This window comes from Rhinolophus sinicus, linkage group LG01 (assembly GCF_036562045.2).
Source record: "Rhinolophus sinicus isolate RSC01 linkage group LG01, ASM3656204v1, whole genome shotgun sequence".
Classification (NCBI taxonomy): Eukaryota; Metazoa; Chordata; class Mammalia; order Chiroptera; family Rhinolophidae; genus Rhinolophus; species Rhinolophus sinicus.
The window spans coordinates 72636956-72658786 of record NC_133751.1 but is presented as its reverse complement, the minus strand read 5'-3'; the positions used below and the strand labels follow the sequence as shown (position 1 = coordinate 72658786).

At 37.3% G+C, this 21831-nt stretch overlaps 1 protein-coding gene across 1 annotated transcript in view; it reads right to left on the bottom strand.

The window, feature by feature from the left end:
- The window catches only part of MYH15 (myosin heavy chain 15), a 128492-nt gene that overhangs the window by 54565 nt on the left and 52096 nt on the right, over positions 1–21831 (bottom strand). Inside the window, 11 exon segments of the mRNA XM_074319470.1 lie at positions 2838–3203; positions 5733–5833; positions 7792–7835; positions 8517–8664; positions 10365–10539; positions 11622–11864; positions 15180–15435; positions 19047–19183; positions 20650–20773; positions 21668–21765; positions 21767–21798. Of these exon segments, the coding sequence (XP_074175571.1) occupies positions 2838–3203; positions 5733–5833; positions 7792–7835; positions 8517–8664; positions 10365–10539; positions 11622–11864; positions 15180–15435; positions 19047–19183; positions 20650–20773; positions 21668–21765; positions 21767–21798 (1724 nt within the window).

The window sequence follows — 21831 nt, the reverse complement described above, 5'->3', positions numbered from 1 at the left end:
AAAAGTTAATGCTAACAACTGAATGCACACATTATGCACTGCTTGTGGTAAACATGAGTAAAATAAGACCTAGTTTCTGCCTTAGAGATGCTTTCTATTTAAGCAAAGTTAAAAGACTATATAATGCAGCAGTGCAAGAGGGAACCCAGAAGTGCTGCAGGAATTTAGAAACATAAATTTTAATATGGGAAGTTGAAATTGAGCATTCCATGGAGAAGATTTAGTTTGGAAAAGGCACATTTACCTTGGAAAAGGCAGAAGTTGAGAGTTCACTTTTAAGCCGGGACATGATTTAATAAAGCCGTGTCTAAGAATATTAATATGGATACTGTATAGGATGGATTGGAAAAAAGAAGACCAGAAGCAAAAAAGATAATTTAGGAAACCACTGTAATAGTCCATTTAAAAGGTAATGAAAAGGCTACATGTGAGTGGGAGTGGAATGGAAAGCTATAAACCAGTGCAGAATTGACCTGCTGTAATAATGGACTGAAAAGCAAAGAACAAGAGAGGAAACAAGTAATCAAGTATGGCCTTAGAGCCTGGGTAATGGGAAGAATCAGAGTGCCAGTTACAAAAATATCCAGAAGAAACACCAGCTTCAGGAGAAGGTGGTAAGTTTGGTTTCAGGCATACTGTTTTGAGAAAAAGAAATGATTACTTATCTTTGAAAGAATAATTTAAGGAAATACTATTAAGAGAAGTAGGGGAAATAAAAGGCTTTGCAGGGGTTAAAGGAGTGAGGAGGTAGAGGTAGATGCCTACTTGTGGGAGCTAGTCTACAAAGGTGGCCCCTCAATGAGCCACACTCCCTGGTATTCATACCCTTGTGTGTTCATACCCTGTGACTCATAACCAATGGGAGTCATACAGAGTCACTCACTGCATTGTAAATCTACCTCACAAGAGTCTTTGCAGATTCTATCTTGGTCTCTTGGAATACGTACTTGGTCTTAGTGCCTTGAATTGCCATGGAAGAACATGGAAACTTGAAGGAATCCCAAGCTAGCCACGTGGAGAGGTCACATGGAGAGAGAGGTTTCCAACCAGCCCCCAGCTGTTCTAGCTATCCCAGCCCAGGAGCCAGACATGTGGGTGAATAAACCTTCAGATGACTCCAGTCGCAAACACCATCTGAGCTAAGCCTGTCTATCCCCAGAACCAAGAGAGATAATCATAAATTGTTATCTTAAGCTACAAGGTTTGGGGGTGATTTGTTAACAGCAATAGATATGTAGAATACTATTCATTGGTCAAAGAGACATATTAAGGCAGATATGGAAAGACTTTGCTTTCCTTTCAAAATCTAATCACTGGTACCCAAAGAAAGGTTTTTATTTTTAGTTTTTGTTTATTTGTTTGTTTGTTTTGTTTTGGTGGGGAGGACGTTTGAATAATAGTTATGTGGAAGAATGTTTTCTTCTTTGGAACAAGAAGGAAAGAAATCGACAAGTGAAAAGAAAAACTAACTTATATGGTGAAGAAAGAAGTTTTACTAAATGATCTTGATGGTATCAGTTAGATCTTATCATTTATTGAAAAGAAGTGTTCAAAAAGGCAGGATTAGAATCTGAGGAAGGATTTTGTTTTAAAATAAAACAAAATAAATTTTAAGAATAAAAAACTTCCAAACAGCAATTAAATTTTAGAGGAAGTTGGAAAGTATAAAATTCATACCTAATGAGTATAGATTTATGGTGACCCTACCAATACTTTTATGATTGCATGTTCCTGTGCAGGAACAGAAGTGCTCCTGAAGATCAACAAGATGCACAGGCACAAGAGAATATGGTGAGAGTAAGGTCTTCTATGACCTCATTTGACCTGAGGAAGGTAAATAAAGCCTACAGGGCATAGAGAGAAAATGTTTTCATTGCTTAAGTAAAAGATAGAATCCATATAAAATGCAAAATACATGAGACAGAGGAGAAAGAGAGGATCCAAGTCCTCACTAGATTTATGTTCTAAGATTGTTGGGGTGGGATGGCAGGAATGGTGAAGAGAAAGAGAGATGGAGGGAAAGCAAAGTGACTGTTTCTTTCTACTCAGTGTGGTCTTTAAAGGGACTTAATGCTAAACATTTTAGGAGCCACTCAATATCTATGAAGAAATTCTTCTATGTTTTTCTGACCACGATCCATGAAGATCAAGACTTGCTGTTGGTTTGTCTCTTTCCCAGATGACTTCACAAATTCTGCTCACAAGGATTTGGCACTAGCTCTTTGCTCTGCTTGACCTAAAACAAGCCTCCTTTCAACTGCCAGAAAGTAGGGTGGTTGTGACCTGTGATCTGTCTGACACAAGTCATTTGAGATGACAGCTTGCAGTGTATAGATTAACAGGTTCAGTGAAGAAAGAACAGCTTGCTGGCTAGTTAAAGAGACACTAGAGGACATGAGAGAGAAAAAGTTCTGTCCTCTCAGCAAAGCTGTTTATGTCCACCACTAGAGCAGACAGACTCTAGAAATATCTGGGCCACCCTCAAGAGTGCTCCCAACACAAAGCAATTTTTCAAGAGAAACATACCACTTGAATGGCTAGTGGTTTCACTTTTCCAGCATACTCACTTATGGCATCACCAGAAACAACCACAGAGAACGTGAACAGGAATTTCAATCGAGCCAGAACCCACCGTCAGTCTACCTTTAGGTGACGGCCATATGACGTTAACAATGATAATGACCTCTGAAGTTAGGCCTGGTCTAGTCAATCTGAAGAACTATAGCCTCCATTAGCAAATACCGCAAGTCACTAATCTGGTTTATTTTTTTTTCCTTTCCCTCCTTTACCTAATTCTATGTTCTAAGTCGCAAGGAGGTCTGGGGAATGTTTATTACCTTAGCTCAGGTCATCTGCTCAACATGGCTCAGAAGGTCATCCACTTCTAGCTGCAAGTCACTCTTGTCTTTTCCCAATTTCTGCTTGACCTGTTGTAGATCTTCTACCTGGCCTTCAAGCTCAGCCAGGCTGTCTGCATGTCTCTTCTTCAAAGAGGCAGAAGTTGCCTCAAAGTGCAGTGTGGCCTCTTCCATATCTCAGCGAAGCTTCTGGAATTTTGTTTCCTGTTTCTTAGTTATCTCCAGTTTAGTCAAACTAGCCCCTCCTGCCTCCTCCAGCCTTTCATTCAAGTCTTCCAGTTCTTGGGTGAGGTCAGCTCTCTCCCTCTCCACCTTGGCTTGAGTGGTCCTTTCAGCTTCCAGTTCCTTTCAGCTTCCAGTTCCTTTCAGTTTCAAATACTGTATTTGAGTCTATAGCAATAAATAATGTTGACTTTTACTAACCACTTGTAGTATATTTTATATTCAAGAGCTTTACTGTACACATATAAATGTCTCACCCCTAAGAAAAGTAACATAACACCTTTGGTTCCCATTTAATAGTTAAAGAAGATAGACTACCCAGAAATTAAGTGTTTTGCTCCAAATCAGTAGCAAGACCAGAACTATGATCTGCAATTTCTTCAGCTCTCCCAGCCCTTGGTGATGAGCAACTTAAGTTATATACATAAAGGGGAATTCTTAGTAAAGAGTGTTTTCCAAAGGAATCAGAAACACTTTCCACCTAACAAGAAAAAAAATTTTAAGAGAGCTTATAAAAAATAACATGATGAATTTTATATATAATACCTCAGTCATCTGGAATTTCTTTACCTGACAATTTAAACTACTGGGAACTCAGACAAAAATCTAATCAATGGAATAAATATCTCTGAGTTCAAGCAACTTATAAGAAACAATATCAATTTAATTTTATACACAATTTTGGCAAACTTGGTTATTTGGTTTCTTACTCTGCAGGCAATTTTTTTTTTTTTTTAAGATTTTTTATTGGGGAAGGGGAACAGGACTTTATTGGGGAACAGCATGTACTTCCAGGCCTTTGTTCCAAGTCAAGTTGTTGTCCTTTCAATCTTAGTTGTGAAGGGTGCCGTTCAGCTTCAAGTTGTTGTTCTTTCAGTCTTAGCTGTGGAGGGCGCAGCTCAGCTCCAGGTCCAGTTGCTGTTGCTAGTTGCAGGGGACACAGCCCACCATCCCTTGTGAGAGTCGAACGGGCAACCTTGTGGTTGAGAGGACGCACTCCAACAAACTGAGCCATCCAGGAGCTCAGCGGCAGCTCAGTTCAAGGTGCCGTGTTCAATCTTAGTTGCAGGGGGCACTGCCCACCGTCCCTTGTGGGACTCGAGGAATTGAACAGGCAACCTTGTGGTTGAGAGCCCACTGGCCCATGTGGGAATCGAACTGGCAGCCTTCGGAGTTAGGAGCACAGGAGCTCTAATCACCTCAGCCACCCGGCTGGCCCCTCTGCAGGCAATTTTAAGTAGCAGTACATGTGAAGTAACAAATTAGAACTGGTGGAGGAATAGAGACTACTAAAGTGGATGATAATCTGATACCAATAAAGGCAGAATTATTAGACAAAGCAGTGATAAGGACACAGACAGCCCCAAATTCTTTTAGTGTAGGGGCAAATAGCTCTACAAATCTTGATAGCATCATTGTATTACATTGAACTCACTGATGTTCATTAACATCACTTTAAATAATTAGGCATAAATTAGAGTAGGGGAAAAAGTAGAATCTATTTTAAAACACATTTCCTTTCCATTAAATAAGAATGCCATGGCTTAAAGGAAGTTCATTTCTAGATCATACCAAATATGTAGGCTATCAGACCTGTACTGAGTTCTGACAGAGTAAGTACTAAAAAAATTTATAATTTCCACATCCAAGTAAACATGATCTTCTTCCAAGTAGTTATCTTGGGATCCAAAATCTTTATCCCAAACAATGCTGGTATTGGACCAAACATTTTTAAAACATTTCTTCAGAAATAATCTTCAGAGCATTTGTTTTTATCATCGAGGTAAGAAAATCAGTCTTTTGGATAAATTGAAATTTGGGGTTTTTTTTCTTTTTACTTTAGATAAAGTCAAGTGTCATTTGAAGACAAGCCTGCTGAATATGATACATAATTCCTTGGAGATAAGTATTGTATCTGAAAGCATGCCCATGCAGCGGTTTTCTTATTTGGTTCAAAATGTCTCAGAAGAAATTATCAGAACATGGTTGCAAAATTATTTTGAGTAATGGTTAATTACTGAGAAAAATATGTAGTTCCAAAGGAAAAACATCCATTTGTATGCATATGTGAGCATTGAAAAGTATACATATGTAGTACTTATATTATTTTATAACATGGTCATATAGTGTAAAACAGTCACATAGTCTAAAACTTATAAATGGCTGCCCATTATCAATGTTTGGAGGCTACACATATCTACAAAACAGATTTTCAGCATAACTGCCTTCTAAGTACAAAGATTAATCATCATAAAAAATTAAATAACTAACACTGAATGCTTACCATGGATCAGGCACCTTGCTTACCACTTATTTGTACTGTTATTACATTTAATAATATTAGCTCAAAGGTTGTCAAGAGGATTCACAAGTGAAAAACTGTATGTCCAGGGTTTTAGCACAATGCCTGGTTCATGGCAAACATTCAACAAATCAGCTATTTGTTTTTATTATCTTTATAATAAGAAAACTTAAGCTTAAAAAAAGTAATTTTCCACAGATTTACATATCTGTGGAATGCCAGTTCTACAACTTTTCAATCACTGCTCTTTTCTACCTCCGTCTGTAATTGGCTCAGGGTATGGACGCCTCAGCAGAGCATTTGTCACTAAAGCACCAATACAACCCATGCATGTAAATACAGCTACTCACAGGTGTTTGATGAATGATTATCTGAAGCTCTTTAACCATCTTCTGAAGCTGAGCCACCAGATCTTTCTCATTCTCCCCCTTGGAGTTCATCTGACTCGTTTCTATTTGGAAAAAGGTAACAAGTGGAATTTTTTTTTTTTTTTTTTTTTTTTTTTTTTTGCTGGGACAGGTATAATGTATACATTTGTACAACAGTTCTACAACTTTTCTTTTTTACTCAATAATACATTGGAGACTTTTCCCAAATTGCTTCATTTAAAAACTAACTGTGACATACAAGTCCATGATTTAGACATCTGGTGGTTTATTTATCCATTTCCCCTTTAATAAGCACTTAGGTTTTCCCAATATTTTGCTTTTACAAATAATGCTGTTCATACACATGGCCCATTGTGTACAAGTGAGTGTTTCTATAGAATGGATACTAAGCAGCGAATTGCTGGGTCAGGTAAAGGCAGTAGGTGCTTTAAAATATACAACCCTGCCCTTTGACCTCCAATAGCCGTATGAGATTAATTCTCTACATTTATGCTTAATATGAGCATACTTCTACATTTTCCTAATCTGAGAGACTAGATTAGTGTGCCGCTATTTGATTTGGAATGTCCTTGCTTATTAGTGATGACATCATCTTATCAACTATGGATTTAAAAATGTGCAATAAACCAAATGAGCATCCTGGTGCCTGTGTCCCTTGCCCATTTTTCTATTAGGTTGCTTATCTCACTATTGAATTATAGATTTCTTTTAACATTCTTGGTAATTTTTGATATCTGTTACAACTATTTCTCCCACTTATAATTTGTCACAATTTCATATACACTGGCTTTTGCCACATAAATGTATAAAATTTTGATGTAGTCAAATTTATTAAGATATTCCCTTTATGTCTTTTTTGTGACTTATTCAAGATTTGACCTGCCAATTTCCTGAGACTTATCACCTAGTATATTGTCTTTTAATAGTTTGTGTTATTATTGCAGTAAGAACAGTTAACATATCTATCTACCTTCTTAAATATTTAAGTCCACAATACAGCATTGTTAACTATAGGTACAACATTGTACAGCAGATCTCCAGAACTTACTCATCTTGCATAAATTAAATTCTATACCCATTGAACAGCAACTCCACTTTCCCTCTCCCTCCAGCCCCTGGCTACCCCCATTCTACTCTCTGTTTCTGTGAGTTTGACTACTCATATTTCAGATGCGTCATATAATTGGAATCATGTAGTATTTGTCCTTCTGTGACTGTCTTATTTTATTTAGCATAATGTCCTCCTGGTTCATCCATGTTGTCACATATGGCAGGATTTCCTTCTTTTCAAAGGCTAAATAATATTCCATTATACATAAACAATACATTTTCTTTATCTATTCATCCATCAATGGGCATTTAAGTTGTTTACAAATCTTGGCTATTGTGAATAATGCTATATCTTCTCATGGTTCTATAGCTTTGTTTTTTCTTTATGCAACTGGATTTTGTGTGTATGAATAGAGTGAGGTAGAAATTTAACTTTTACCTCAGAAAACGAATAGCTAATAATCTCAGCTCCATTTATTAAGTGTATGCTGTCTAGTCATCAATATTTTGAAATGCCATCTTCATCATGTCCTAAGTTTCCATATACACATAGGCCGATTTAGAGAAAAGGTTTTACAATAAAGTTATAACTTCCTGAAAATATGGATTTCTGAAACGCTAGCGCTCTTTGACCTGTGGCCTATAAGGATATGGAGTATCATTTTCACTTTGCTGCGCTTAAACATAATCTTCAAAATTAAAGGCTAAGGAAACTCTATCATCATTTTGCCTTTCACTGTTCCATTATGTTCATAAGGTTACTTATTTCATCTTTTCCAAACACCTGTCAAGTTCAGACACTTATTAGTAGAATATTAATCAAGTCTGACCACAAGCATGTATAATGGGAACTCATGTCCACAAACAGGAAAACCAGAAGCTCACTAGACTCTCCCCATTTTCACTGTGGGGCCAAACGACCAATATCCTCCCAACCTCAACTTTTCCTTATCTTATTCTTGGACCTCACTGTTTTCCCTCTTATTTGATATATTCCAAACAACTTGAAAATCCCTAATGGTTAGAAGGAATTCTAGCTAAACAGGGGAAGACAAAATGGACAAGGTGAGAAAATCCATTTCTCTGAGTTGTGAAACTAAACTGAGAGGGCCACCTTGCCCTGAGTTCCTTAGGCATCCATGTGAACTGAAGTTCCACTAATTTTGATTATGTTACATTTTGCTTTAGATTTTAAGATTTAATAGTTATATAGAAATTATTTGACAAAAATAGTTATATAAATGTGAATAAAGTTATACCTGGCAATCAAGTATTTTTTAAAGTGATCACAAGGTATATCGAACGTCATTCACATTAGGGTCAATATTTTATTTTGCCATTTTTACTTTTACACCATTGGTCTCATCATAAGTAAAAGAAGTGAGACATTTTTATTTTTTGACTTGTAGCCTCACATTCCAATAATTCACATCTCATATGCCTTACAGCTTTCATTCGCTAGTCAGATGCCTTCTCAGTTATATTCTTAGAATATGCATTCACTCTCTTTTCACAACTATATAACAAAGTCCAGCAAAAAAAAAAAAAAAAGAAAATTCCATTTGCTAGGGTTGGTATCCTCCCCTTCAGGTTTTGAGAGCTGGCCCTGGAATCATGGGGACAATTAACATGAGAAAGCTGTTCCTTCCAATATAAGGTCTCTGAGAATCTCCTTTCAACACAAAGGTGGCTTACTTTCTCAGCTTTTCAGCAAGCTGCAGCTGGCTGCTCTCCAGATATGCCAAACTCTCCTGGTTCAGCTTTAACTCGCCCTCCAGTTTGAGCTTTTCCCTTTCACAGTTCATTTTCGCTTTTCTCTCCTGCTCAAGGGCACCCTCCAGATGACAAAAGGAGATATTTAGATAAATAAATAGGTAAAGTTTATACTTCACTAGATATGTTTATTAACTACTTACCTTCTGGAAAAATAAAGAAAAATAGAAGCACAGATTCTGTAAATGATTCCCAGCTATGTAGGTATTTTAAAATAAATATTGTATGCACAAATAGGGTAACAAAAAAGAATCTAGAAATCACAGGGATGGAAGGAAACTTAGAGATTAAGGAATACACATTCTGTCCTAGGGAAGAAACCAATAACAAACGGCCAGTGAGGCCTTATTTGATTGCTTTCCAGTGATGGGGCGCTCACTTTTCACATGGCAGCTCATTTCATGGGTGGATAAATCCATTTACTTGGGAGTGCTTCTTCGTAAGAAGCTGAGATATTCTCTGGAAATTCTTCCCACAAGTCCAAGCTCTGTTCCCTGTAGCAACACGCAAATCTGTCTCCACAGCTGTCCTGAATCTCCCCACTCAGTACTGACCCTTTCCAACAAACACATCTCACAAAGCATGATTTGCATATCTTCTTCATCCCTTTGGTAACCTTTTCTAGTCTGTAACATCATGTCACACTCTAGTATCCTACCAAGGTGGTCAGAACATTCCAGTTTTGTCTGAATTAACTAAATAAAAATTAGAGATTTGTACATATGTAGACAGCTATAGCTAATCACCTACACATATCATTGTTGCCAACAATGATACCAAGGTTAGTTTAACAGGAGGCTTGATAGCAGTTACAATGTGGCTATTTCTTACATTGTTGTATTTACTTTTTAGCAATAGAAACTATTTCCTAGTAAAGAGCAAAATATATGAAATTTAAATGGGGGGAATAGGGAGAATTTCTAGAAGGTGTATGTAAAAAGCTAGAAGTAGATGAACTCCAAGAGAGAATGAGTATGTGTGTGTGCGCTCGTACACACACACACACACACACACACACACACACACACACCAATAAGTCCTCATATGGAGGCTTTGTGAGATATTTAATCAGTGGAAATAAGAAGAGAACTGAGACAAATAATAGGTAATAGGGGAAACTGATAGGCATGACCATTGTCAGCAATTTTATAAGGGCTTTTGGGATTAATAAGAGAATGAATGCATGTATTATGTCAGCTAGGGAGGGGAAAGGAAGAACAATGAAGCTATCCATTGAGGCTGTCTGAAATGTCTTTATTTCACAGGGCGTTTGGAGGCAGAACATCTTTAGACTCTTACAAGTATTCCCCAATAGTGTATGTAGAACACTGCATGCGACTTTCACATCTTTCAAGTATAAATGAACCTCAGCTCACCAGTGGAGACACAACAGGCCCCTAAACCAATCTTCCAACACCAGTGTCAGATAGAGTACCAACATTTCTGTGGGGCAAATACCAGGTTCTGTGGGGAAGAGTCAGCCACTTACAACGCTAACCCTTTATGATTCTTCCCAATGTTCTCCTCCCACTGCCCAGGGTTGTATGAACGTTGCATTTAAAAACTGACAGATTATGTGCTGAGGCTTCTCGATACTACAGTGGTTCAATGTGCATTGAAGGAAAAAAACTCTCTATTTCAAAGTAATGAGGGAAACAAACCATGTTTACTAAGTTTTCCTGAAACTGTCAAGATAAATTACCTAAATAAAAATTAGAGATTTGTACATGAGTAGACTGATAGCTAAGCACCTAGACATATTACTTACCACATCCACGTGCTATTCCTGTTTCAACTTGGCTTTGCTCAGGTGACTGAGTTTCTCCTCCTCTGTGCTCAGGTCATCTTGGGTCTGCCGATGGGCCTCCTGCAAAGCCCTGGCCGTTCTGTTCAGGTTGCTGATATCCTGACTTAGAGACTCTACTTCCTCAGTCAAGTTCTTGACCTGTGGGAAAAAGACAACAGTAGCTTCATTAGAGCTACCATTGGAAGATTGGGTGTAACACTAAGGGCCATCATCTCTCTTTTCTAGCACAAAAAAGATCGAATGAGTTGTCCAATTTGGTCACGAAGAACCAAATTTAGCCAAATTCTTGATATATTTTTAAAAACTCTGAAGTCACTTTTTCTTCCGCACACACAAAGTGATCTGTTATCTGTCATGGTCAGGGAATGGGGTATTTCAGTTAATCAAATATCATCAGCATAGCTCATTGGATGGCTAATTTTTAGAGTGTCATATTATCATATAACAAGAATACCACTGAAGGTAATTTAGCCTTCTTTTGAGTATTCAGAGGGCACGTGTTGTTAATCATGTGATGCCTCAGATCCCAAGAAAATTGAAGTTAAAGAGTTCCAGCTGATAAAATATGCAAAAATGAAAGCTGGTTATCTCAGGCCCCCTTGCTTTTTCTGAAAGGGAACCAATGGCACAATAGTGGCTATTGAATCATCTACCAAAATTACAAAATTAATTAGTGTTATTCTGGAGACTCGTTGTTTATCAGAAGTCTGATACAGACTCTTCAGCTAACGTCAATCCATACACAGAAGTGCAAGTTAACACCCCCAGCTGAAACGAGCAGAATGTCAAAGTCCTTAACTGGAATTAAAGTGACATCTTCAAGGTCAAACTCCACATCAATGACAGAACTGGAGATTCAGACACATCCCAAATTACCTTTCGGTAAACTGCATCATGCTCGCTCTCCTTCCAAAAAGAGGGACACTCAGAGGCCCAATGAAACCATTTTGCTCTATTAGATTTCCGATGCGATAAGATTAGAACAAATGAAAATGTTTCATTGGGGAGATTAAGTGGGGTTGCATAAATCGAGTTGGAAATTTGAATTGGGACAGCACAGTTCATCAGGCCCTTCATTTCATGCCATTTCTGACTCCCTAGTGCTGTCAAGTTTGCAGACCACTGTGTTAGTTAATTTAAAAAGAGCCAGTCTGGTACTGAAGCCTGACTGGGAGCAGCATTCAGGCATCTAGGCCTTCCTGACATTACAGAAGAAGTACCCTGTGCTCTGCAGCATGCTGCTCCTTCTCTGACTTCGCGAATATTGTTTCCAGGTCATCGATTTCTTTCTTCAACTCAGAACATTCATCTTCGAGTTTCCGCCCCCTGGCAGTCAGCTCAGAATTTATCTCCTCTTCTTCCTCCACCCACACAGACAGCGCCTTGACTTTGGCCTCCAGCTGGATCTTGGATTTAATCAGCGATTCGCACTGCTCTTCAACATTTGCCAGGGTCTCTTGCTCCTGCCATGATGAGGAGAAAATTGTTGCCAACAGCTGGAAGTAATTTATCAGCTAGGCGAAAATGCTGCTTAACACTAGCAAAGAGATAATTGTCTGCCCTTTGCCCAGCACTTTCACCTACCTTCTTTCCTAAGCAGTTGAAATAATATCCCCAGTTCCCTGATCCTATTGTTGATCAGTAGAGGAGGTACTTGTGTTTGGAGGAGCTTTCAATCTTTCAGGCCATTCAGTGGATTAGATTACCTCTTCTAAGGCACTTAATAGAATCCTGGGGGCCTGAAAGAGCTAACAACAGGTCTCCAAAAATCAGGGGTGCACTGCTTAAATCATAGCTTCTGGAAGCATCCACGTGGGCATAGTTTGAAATTTATACCTGCTCAGAATATGGTCTTTTAAGAAAGCAGTGTTCCCTCAGACAACAGAATACATTATAATCACCATGATGTATTTGGTTAATATATAGCTCTCTTCTAATAAAGAGAGCTGAACTGTAGATTTTTTATTCATAGGCTGAATTTGGAATTCATAAGTTTACTTGCAAGTCACTAACTAAATTTCACTATTATTTCCATCTAAAATCTTTTCCTCAGTGATTCTGCCAGCAGCGAATTCCACAAGTTATACACCAAGAGCATAAAATACTCTTTCCTTTTCTCCTTTCAAATGTACTATCTCCAACTCTCACTGAGTGCTCCTGTGTTATGGGTCAAGTAGAAAATGAAGGGGTCAATTTATTTTTTTGCTACAGAAGCATCTTTTATAACTTTGAACCCCTCTCACTTGTCTCCACTAGAAGCTACCGTGTTTCCCCAAAAATAAGACCTAGCCGGACCATCAGCTCTAATGTGTCTTTTGGAGCAAAAATTAATATAAGACTGGGTATTATATTATATTATATTGTATTATATTATAAAGACCCGGTCTTTTAGTAAAATAAGACTGGGTCTTATATTAATTTTTACTCCAAAAGACACATTAGAGCTAATGGTCTGGCTAGGTCTTATTTTTTGGGAAACATGGAAAATGAGACCTCTCATTTGTAAGCAAGTTCTTAATTACTATAGGTCTTGTCACAACACAACTTCACACACAGCTCCATCTTCCATCTCTAGACCTTATTCATCATCTGAAATATTCTAGTTTGGGCAATTTATTAACTATGTATCTATTTGCCTTGTTTAAGTTGTTTTAGCTACTTAGATTAAGAGCAGAAAAGGGCAAAAATTCAGGCTATTTGTTCATGGCTAACTCCTGGCAAAGAGAAGCCCAACAAATGGGGCTCAGAAAGGCACAGATAAGGGAGGTATAGTATAGTAAATCTCCAACATCACTGAGGACCAAAAGAGAAGGGGTAAATTAAAAACAAACAAAAATGTCAAAGCAGGAAGAGTCCACACAAATCAGAGAACCTTCCAATATTTGGGAAATAATGGGCACACCTGATCTTCATTTGCCGCAGGGTGATGAGCAGAACAGTTGTCTGCTCTATTCCATTCAGCACATGTACAGGACTTGTCCCCATCACTGAATGGATAGTCGAATTGACAATACTTGATCCCTTCCTTAAATGTGATGGCAGGACTTAGGGACCAATTGAGCAATGGTGTGGCAGTTGAAGAGTAGAAACATCCTGTCCCCAATGGTTGTTGTTCTCTCATGCACTCACCGTGTTAATTGGAATGGATTCTGAGTTCTGTTGGCATTTTAAGTGAATGATTTTAAAAGGATCCAGTTTCCTTGATCCCTACTGTGTTGTGCCCCTTAAAAATAAACGATAAAATATTTCATAGCTCTGTCAGTATTTTAAATCAGTGTTACATTTTGAACTCATCTCACCTTTCCTGGGTTTGCTCTGGGATTGGCTTCTGCATGTTTCTCATGCTCGGCGCATGAATCTTTGATCATGTATCCTAGGCTTTGACCCACCACCCTCTGCACAAGTTGGGTCCATTTCTGTCTCCCATGTCAGCCCAGGTAGCACTGGCCACTCTCTCTGTCAATAGGAAGAATGACGGAAACTAGGAGGCCAGGTCTCATCCAAAGCTATCTCTCCCCTAAGCCACATAACATATGACATTACAAACTGTGATTCTTACAGTATGGATCTTAAAGTAGGTTTGGAGGGGGGCCCAGGAATTTGTATTTCTAACAAGCATCCCAGAAAGCTGACATAGTCTAAACATTCTACATATTCTAAAGTTCTAGAATCACTGCTATGTTAAATATGTGTCAGAAATGTGTGTCTGGGTGTAAATTCTTATGTAAAATATGGCCTCCTGGAACACTGATGGACAGCACAACCCCAAAATAAAATAATTTGGGCCAGTCTGAAATTACTAAATTTTCTGTTTTCAATACATTCAGAAAGCAGGAAAAACTGTTTTATTTATATAATTATATTTGAGCCCAGTATTTTTTAACTTAGCAGTGTTCTAAGTTGTTGGAGAACAAAATAATGATGGATACAGTCCCATCCATGCTTTTAGGATGTTTGGGAATAACAGTACCCCTGGTGACTAGAGAGAAGGAATGTGGAAAGGAGTGAGAAATGGCACATTGGCATCAGATTGGAGATGGAGGTTCGAACACAAAAGCCAAGGGTTTGGAGCTTATAATGCACGCACTGCAGGATCTGAAGCTTGCTAGCAGGGAAGCAACATGATGTTTGTCTAAGACAATGGTTCTCGAAACGGGCTGGATGTCAGAATCAGCCATACAGGTTATTTGGACCCACATAGAGTCTGCTTAATCAACCAACATATCTGAGCAAAGGGTCTAGGAATCTTTCTTTTTATTTTAATGCTTCCCAAATAATTTTGATGCAAATCCAAAGTTGAGAACTACTGTTTTGAGAACTAAACTGATTAGGAATATTGATTTGGACAAGGGAAGGAGCAAGCAGGGAAACCAAAATCAGGTAAACCAACCAGGAGCATACTACAATAAACTTGAAGATCTCAGTAAAGCTTTTCTCAGGACTTATTAAAATCCTGTGCTCTGATTTGCTAATGCGTCATGGGCTAGGTACAGAATTTAAATTAAAATCCAGAGCTTCCTGGCACCCATGACAGATTATGGTGCTTTAATATAGTTAAAGCCATCTAAGAGTTTGTCTCTTTTTCAAAGACATCCTGTCAATGAAATCACTTCTCTGTGAAACAGGGTGTCCCTTTAACTGTTTCCATTGTCTATGCTTGATGAAATTCTGTAGTATTTGAAAAGCACAAGCTCTATTATTTTCAAGTCAACCCGGCCTGCAAAACAGGGAATCTAATTAAAAACTTGATTTGAAGAACAAATGGTGGGGCCACTCACAGCCTGCAGCTGAAGAAGCAGGTCATTCTTTTCCCAAATAAGGGAGACTTGCTTTGCTTTCAGGTCCTCCTTCTCAGATTCGGATTTCTCCAAGGCTTTTTGCAGTGGCACACATTCTTCCTTCAGCCCAACTACCTCCTTTCCCATCCTGGCAGATTTAACAAGAGGCTTGATCTTGAAGAAGAGCCTCATCCAGGGCCAGTCCTTCACAGCCATGAAAGCGCTTATATTCCACTGGATCAAAAGAAGTATGTCGCTACATCAAGAGAGAAAAACAGAAAAGCAAGTTAACCCAGACAATAAGGGAGTTATTTTCCAAATTAAGATTCTTAATAAGCACATCATTTTAGGAGTCTTTATGAATTCTCATTAGTCTTCAAAGCACTTCTACATCTGGGCTCTCATTTGAGTCTGACAAAAGCCCGATGTGGGACTTCTGAGGCTGGCAACATTGTAGATAAGATATCCTGAAAACGCTCTCATCACAAATAGCCTTTAAATGAGAGCTGAGCCTGAAAAGGAGTGAGAAATAACGAGTGAGCTAAAATTCTGAGCAATAAGTGAATGCATGTACAGCTTGGCCATCTTCATGGAAAAATAGAGGATAGTCTTGGTGTTGTAGGAGTTTGCAGTTTTAAATCCACATGGATAAAGAGACAGGATGAGATCGTCAAAGAATTTCACCCTTAATGAAAATAAAAATTAAAAAATTCACCCACTGGCACTGAGAAATGTCAAAGAGAAGTACATCTGATTTGTTCTGAGCTTAGGGTGAAGAAAAACATCCTACCGTAGGAATTTTTTTTTTTTTTAAACATGAACCAGCACCACTGTAATGCTTGAAGTTTATATTACCTGATTACTACAGAAACACACAAGAAATTAGCATGATCTTTTTTTATACCGGTAATAAATACCCTTAGGGCCCTTGGGGAGGGAAAACATAAAACTGCACTGAAGGAAACACCCTAATATCAAGCACCAGAGATTCTCTTAGATAAATCCCCTCTGATGATGAGCTTATAATTCAAAATTATAAAACATATTTTAAAAATCAACCATCAGTGAGGGTGAGCACCTACAATAAAAATGCAATTAAATTCCCAAGAATTTCAGATAATTGAACAATCTTGTGGAAACCATAAAATAATTGTTAAAAATTATTAAAGGCATAAAGGAAAAAATTGAAAAGCAAGAAAAAATGATTGATGATGATAAAAGGGCAGATAGATTTGAAAGAGGACCAAATAAAGTGTCTAAACTGAAAAGTATGGTCACTGAAATCAGACACTCAGTAGAAGAATTAAGCAGCTGATTAGATACACCAAAAAAAATTGTGAATTGAGAAAAGAATAAACCCAAAGAAAGTGGAAGAAAGGTAAGAATAACAATGAGATCAGAAATTAGCAAACTAGAAAAAAAAAAAAGAAAGAAAATGAAAAAAGTCGTTATTAAATATACTAAACATCTGATGTGAATGATGAATAAAAAGAAGAAAAGGCACAAATAAACAATACTAGGAATGATAATACTCTAGGATTATAATAATCTAGAATTGTGCTCTAGAAAAATATCATAGGTATATTAGAGGTTAAAAACCATAATCTAGCAAATTGGAAAGTTTAAAAAAAATGTAAAGTTCCTTTTTTTAAAAAAAATGAAAACTTATCTAAAATCATTCAAGAAGAAATAAATCTCAATACACGTAGAAATATTAAATAAATTGAATTAAAATTATAAAACATCACAAAAGAAACACCAGGTCTTGATTGTTTTATAGGAAAATTTTACCAAACATTCAAAGAATAATCACAATGAATTGTTTCATGTTTTGAAAAGATGAAACATTCCTCAACTCTTTTATTAAGTTAAGGTAATGTTGATCCAAAGTCAGATAACACAGCAAGAGAAAAGAAAATTACAAGTCAAACTTACTCATAAACACTGATGTAAACATCCTCATGATAATATTATCAGTGTATGAAAAAGATAATATTTCATAAACAAAGTAGGCATTTTGTTAAAAATCCATTAATATAATTCAATATATTTATAGGTTAATGGAGAAAACCACATGATTATTTCAGTTGATGCAGAAAAAGAATTCAACCATTTCCTGGTAAAAATAAGATGGAAGCAATGTCCTCCACACAATATATTGTATCTAGAAACAAACAAAGAACAAACTATAGAAAACATCATTTTAGGGAAATGATAGCTTCCCCCAAAGTCAGAAATATGACAAAGTTTGGCAAAAGATTTTGAAGTATGAAATACCACAAGTTGGTGGGAAACAGAGCAATGGGAAGAGTAAATTGGAAAGCATTTTGACAATATTTCATAATGTTGAAGGTGTGTATAGCCTAAAACTGCTATCCACAAAGTATCAGCATGGACCAGCATTTTGAGTAACAGTATCCTTAGGAAACTTACATATGTTCAGGGGGAGACATTTATAAAACTGTCACTGCAGAACTGTTTGTAATAGAAAAGAACTGCAAATTTACTTGAAATGGAAACTGGAGAAATTGTTATATACGCATGCAATGGAATAAAACACAACAGTTAAAATCAATAACCTAGCACTAGATTTATTAGCATTAATAAAATTCAAAGCTAATACTGAATGCAAAGAACAAATTTCAGGATAATACATAGAGAATATTATTTATGTGAAAACTAGAAACATGAAAAAGCAAGTCACCTTTTAAGGATATCTGCATAGTTATATATCTCCATATCTTTACAGAACATGGATCAAAGGAGAAATATGCAAGGGGCTTCACCTTTGTTAATTTATTTTTTTAAGTTGTGAGCAAGTACAGAAAAATTGTTCAGAATTAATATACTTTGATGATAGCTCTGTGAGTGCATATGACAATATTTTCTGTATTTTTGTGTTTGAAATATTTGATAATAATTTTTAGAAGTCATCATATGATTTAGAAAGAATGCATAGTTTAGAGATAAAGAATGTGAAGTATGGAGAAATTAAGGGTCTTACCCAAGTTATATAGCTTACCCAAGCTAGAAGCCATGTCCCCTGATCCCCAAATTCCCATAAACTCCCACCACACTGAGCTCTAGATGAGGGTCATAGAAGACTCAGAGATGTTGTTCTAATATCTCTGACATCATCACATAATGATCTTTTACTTCTTCAGATTAACAGAAGGAATTAACAGATTGTTTATTAAACAAATTATACTAAGTGCTCTGGACCTCTCTCCTGAAGGTAATGTATGCTACAGAAAAAGTACATATCACAACTGCAGAGTCTCTTGCTCACAGCCCCTTTGTTTGGAGATTTTACTAGCTTGCTTTGAATGAGTCTGTTAAAGAACAGACAAAACCTACACCTAAGTGTCCAAATGTGATGATAAATGTCCCTAGAGAACCTGCCAGAAATGAAGTGAGAGAATTATGGTTACATGTCACCAAGAACCACAGTTTCTGACCCAGGGGAAGGTGTGAACTGGTCAGAACACCTCCACACTTGGCAGCAAACTTTCCCACAGAGAGGTTGCTAGGGGATACATGCAGACCCTTCCAGGTCTGCTTCTCTTAGGTGTTGTGAGTCACGTCACCCTCAGAAATCCAGATTTCTTTGACTGTAAGGAATTCTTCCAAAGGGAAAGCTTAGAAACAATGCAAGAAATATATGAATTATGCTTATACTTGGTTGAGTAAGGCAATAAAAACCCATTGTGCTCTGGTTGGTGTTCCATGATTTCAACTTTTTTAAGTTATGTCTGAGCCTAAGCAGAGGGGGCAGCTCTTTACCTTGATAAGGCAATGAGGTAAGGTCACACTGACTGAGGCACACTGGTACCCTAGCGATGGGGATGCAGGAAAGGGGTACCATACCTCTCTGCCAGAATCCTCTGGAATTTGATTCGCATCAGTTTGCCCAGTCCTCTGGCTTGGAACAATGTGAAGACTTTAGATAGTCTTTCATCTTTTATTGCTTCCAGTTGGCCCAGAAAGCCAGCTTTTAAAAACATCTAAAAGAAATAAGTCAGATGTTAGTTCCAGTCACAATGGGTATTCAGTAAATGTGTGTTGAATGACCCTATGAGCAATTGATTTGTTTATCAGTTCTATTTCTTAAATTTTTTTGAATATTATGTGTAAGATGTACATTTTAGAAAGTTTGGTTCATAAGTTTTAAGATTACAAAATATTTTATTTAATTCTTTGGTTTTATTGGTTCCTTAAGAACTTAGATTGTCTGCTCCCTTATCTATTGATAATGTCTAGGTTGTCTTGGGAATTTGGTTTAAGTTTTAAGAGGCCCAGGCAAGGTTTCACAAACTTTTTCTGTAAATAACCAGATAGTAAATACTTTTAGGCCTTATGGGCCACATAGTCTTCGTAGACTCTTCTTCTTTTTCTTAAACAATGCTTTAAACATGGAAAACCATTTTCAGCAAGTGGGTCATATAAAAAAAAAATAGGCCATAGAGATGGCCCTTAGTACATAGTTTGCTGACCTCTGCTCTAAAGAAAGACATTTTTGGCTAGGCATTAAAGGATTTCATAATCATTATGAATGGCCAAGATTGAGGTGAGTGAAGTACCTAAGGCACAAATTTTAGGAAGGCCATCACTTTCGGGGCTGTTCAAGTCAGCACTTGCATAACCCTGAGTGCTTTCTTAAATTTTGTTACTTAGGAGACTCATTCACCTTGTGCTAACCCCGGTCTATATGACTAATATACACAACAACAACTAAACAAGGAAGCAAGGCACCAGTAGTGAAAATCAGCAGAACAACAAACAGTGGAAACAGAGTGTGTGGAAGAAAAATAACATGTTGTAATCACATCCTACAGAGTTCTTTTCCTATAAGCTCTTCATCCAAGGCCTTCCAATTCTCCAAGTCATTTAGTCCTTAAAGTGTTATTAGGAACAACCTGATAAAACCAAATCTATTAGTCAGAAGTTTCCCAAAATATGTGGTTCCTACCAAGATCATCAAAGAAGAAGCAGAATCCCATTTGAGGAAGTTAACTTTGGATTAATTTTTGGGTAGTGGGGTTGACCTTAAAGTTTTTAATTACTCAGATAAGTTTTCTAGAATTAATTTCCTAAAATAGTACTTGTGACTGAATCAGATCACATACAGACAAGTTCACTCCAGCAAATTGATTCACCTTTTTCTAGCTCTGGTATACATAAACATTTTTTAACACACTAACGTTGATTCAGTATTTTATATCTAGGCAGAAACTCGTGTAGATGAATATTTATAAAAATGTAAATGTAGTCAAGACTGAGGTTTAAGAAGCACTGAATTTTCTCTCTCAAATAGCATGGAAGTTTCTACCTTCAGTTGAGCTCTTTTGTATTATTTGTGGTCACAAGGGCTGTAACATGCCTTATAATTGAACTTTTCATAGGTATTTTAAGATACACATTTTTTCTTCCCACTCTTCTCTAAATGCGTTCTTTGTAGTGTTCTGGTTACCTTGGTGATTCCCAAGCAGTACTGGGTATGGTCTATTTCCAAGGAGCCAAGTAATTCTTCAGCTGCTTTTCTGCTGCTCGTAAACTTGCTCCTTGGACAGGCCTTCCGGTTCAGAATGCAGTACCTAATTTAAAACAGATAACGAATAAATTCTTGGGTCGGGGTCATATGATTCAAATAAAGAGTAATCTGGTCAAATAAGGTAAAAGGAGATACAGACTTCTATCTCCAACCAATATGTTCAATTTTCACAAAACTTTTGGCAATAATAATGAGGATATGTGCAATAATTTCTTAGTTTGGTGAAACAGTTTATACTTTTCATAGTATTTTAGCAACAACCTCATTTGACTCTCTGATCGTTTAGGGAGGGAGGGAGAGAATGGGAGCAGCAAGAGAAGGAGAGGAAGGCTTAAGTGTCTATTGTACAGGTAAGAAAATAAAAAGCAGAGACCATAAATTTCAAGATTCCTTCACCCAACGGTAAGCCGGTGGGAAACTAGAAACAATGCCTCTTAATTCTGGGACAGGTACTCTATTTACACTACCATAGTTTGCTCACATTTGCTTGATGACCTATAATTTATCCTTTTAGAATTCAGGAAGTAGAAAGCAAAGATGCCTCTCCTTTTTCCTGCCACAAACTCTGCTGGCTTCCTTCCTTTCACATATTTGCCAGTTAAACAAAAGCGTGCTTGGATGGCAGCTACAATTAAGTATACACATACACCATTTCAGAGATTCAATCCAGCCTCCATATCTTTCTTCTGTATATATTTCTTCTACATGTGGATCTATTATCCATTAGTAGAGATTTAAAGATATTACGGCTATATAGATGTTGAATTTAAGAGGAAATAATAATGGAACTCTGTCATCATATATCTCACCACCACCAAATCACATCAGTTTGTATTCTGGAGGACATCAACCAAACAATACATGCTTAAACACCCAGAAAGAGAGGAAAATAGAATGGAGTATCTCAGGCTTCTTGGATCCTGGGATGTGTGTTTACCTTTGTTTAACATCAGCATACAGCAGTTGGTTTGGAAAACCTTTACAGCATATTCTAATCCCTTCCAAGACACCATTACAGTGCAGTTCTACAGTGCAGTTGTTGTAGAACCAAGTAAGGGTCCATTACACCTGAAGAAAAAAGGTCGCTTTGAATCTGTGTCA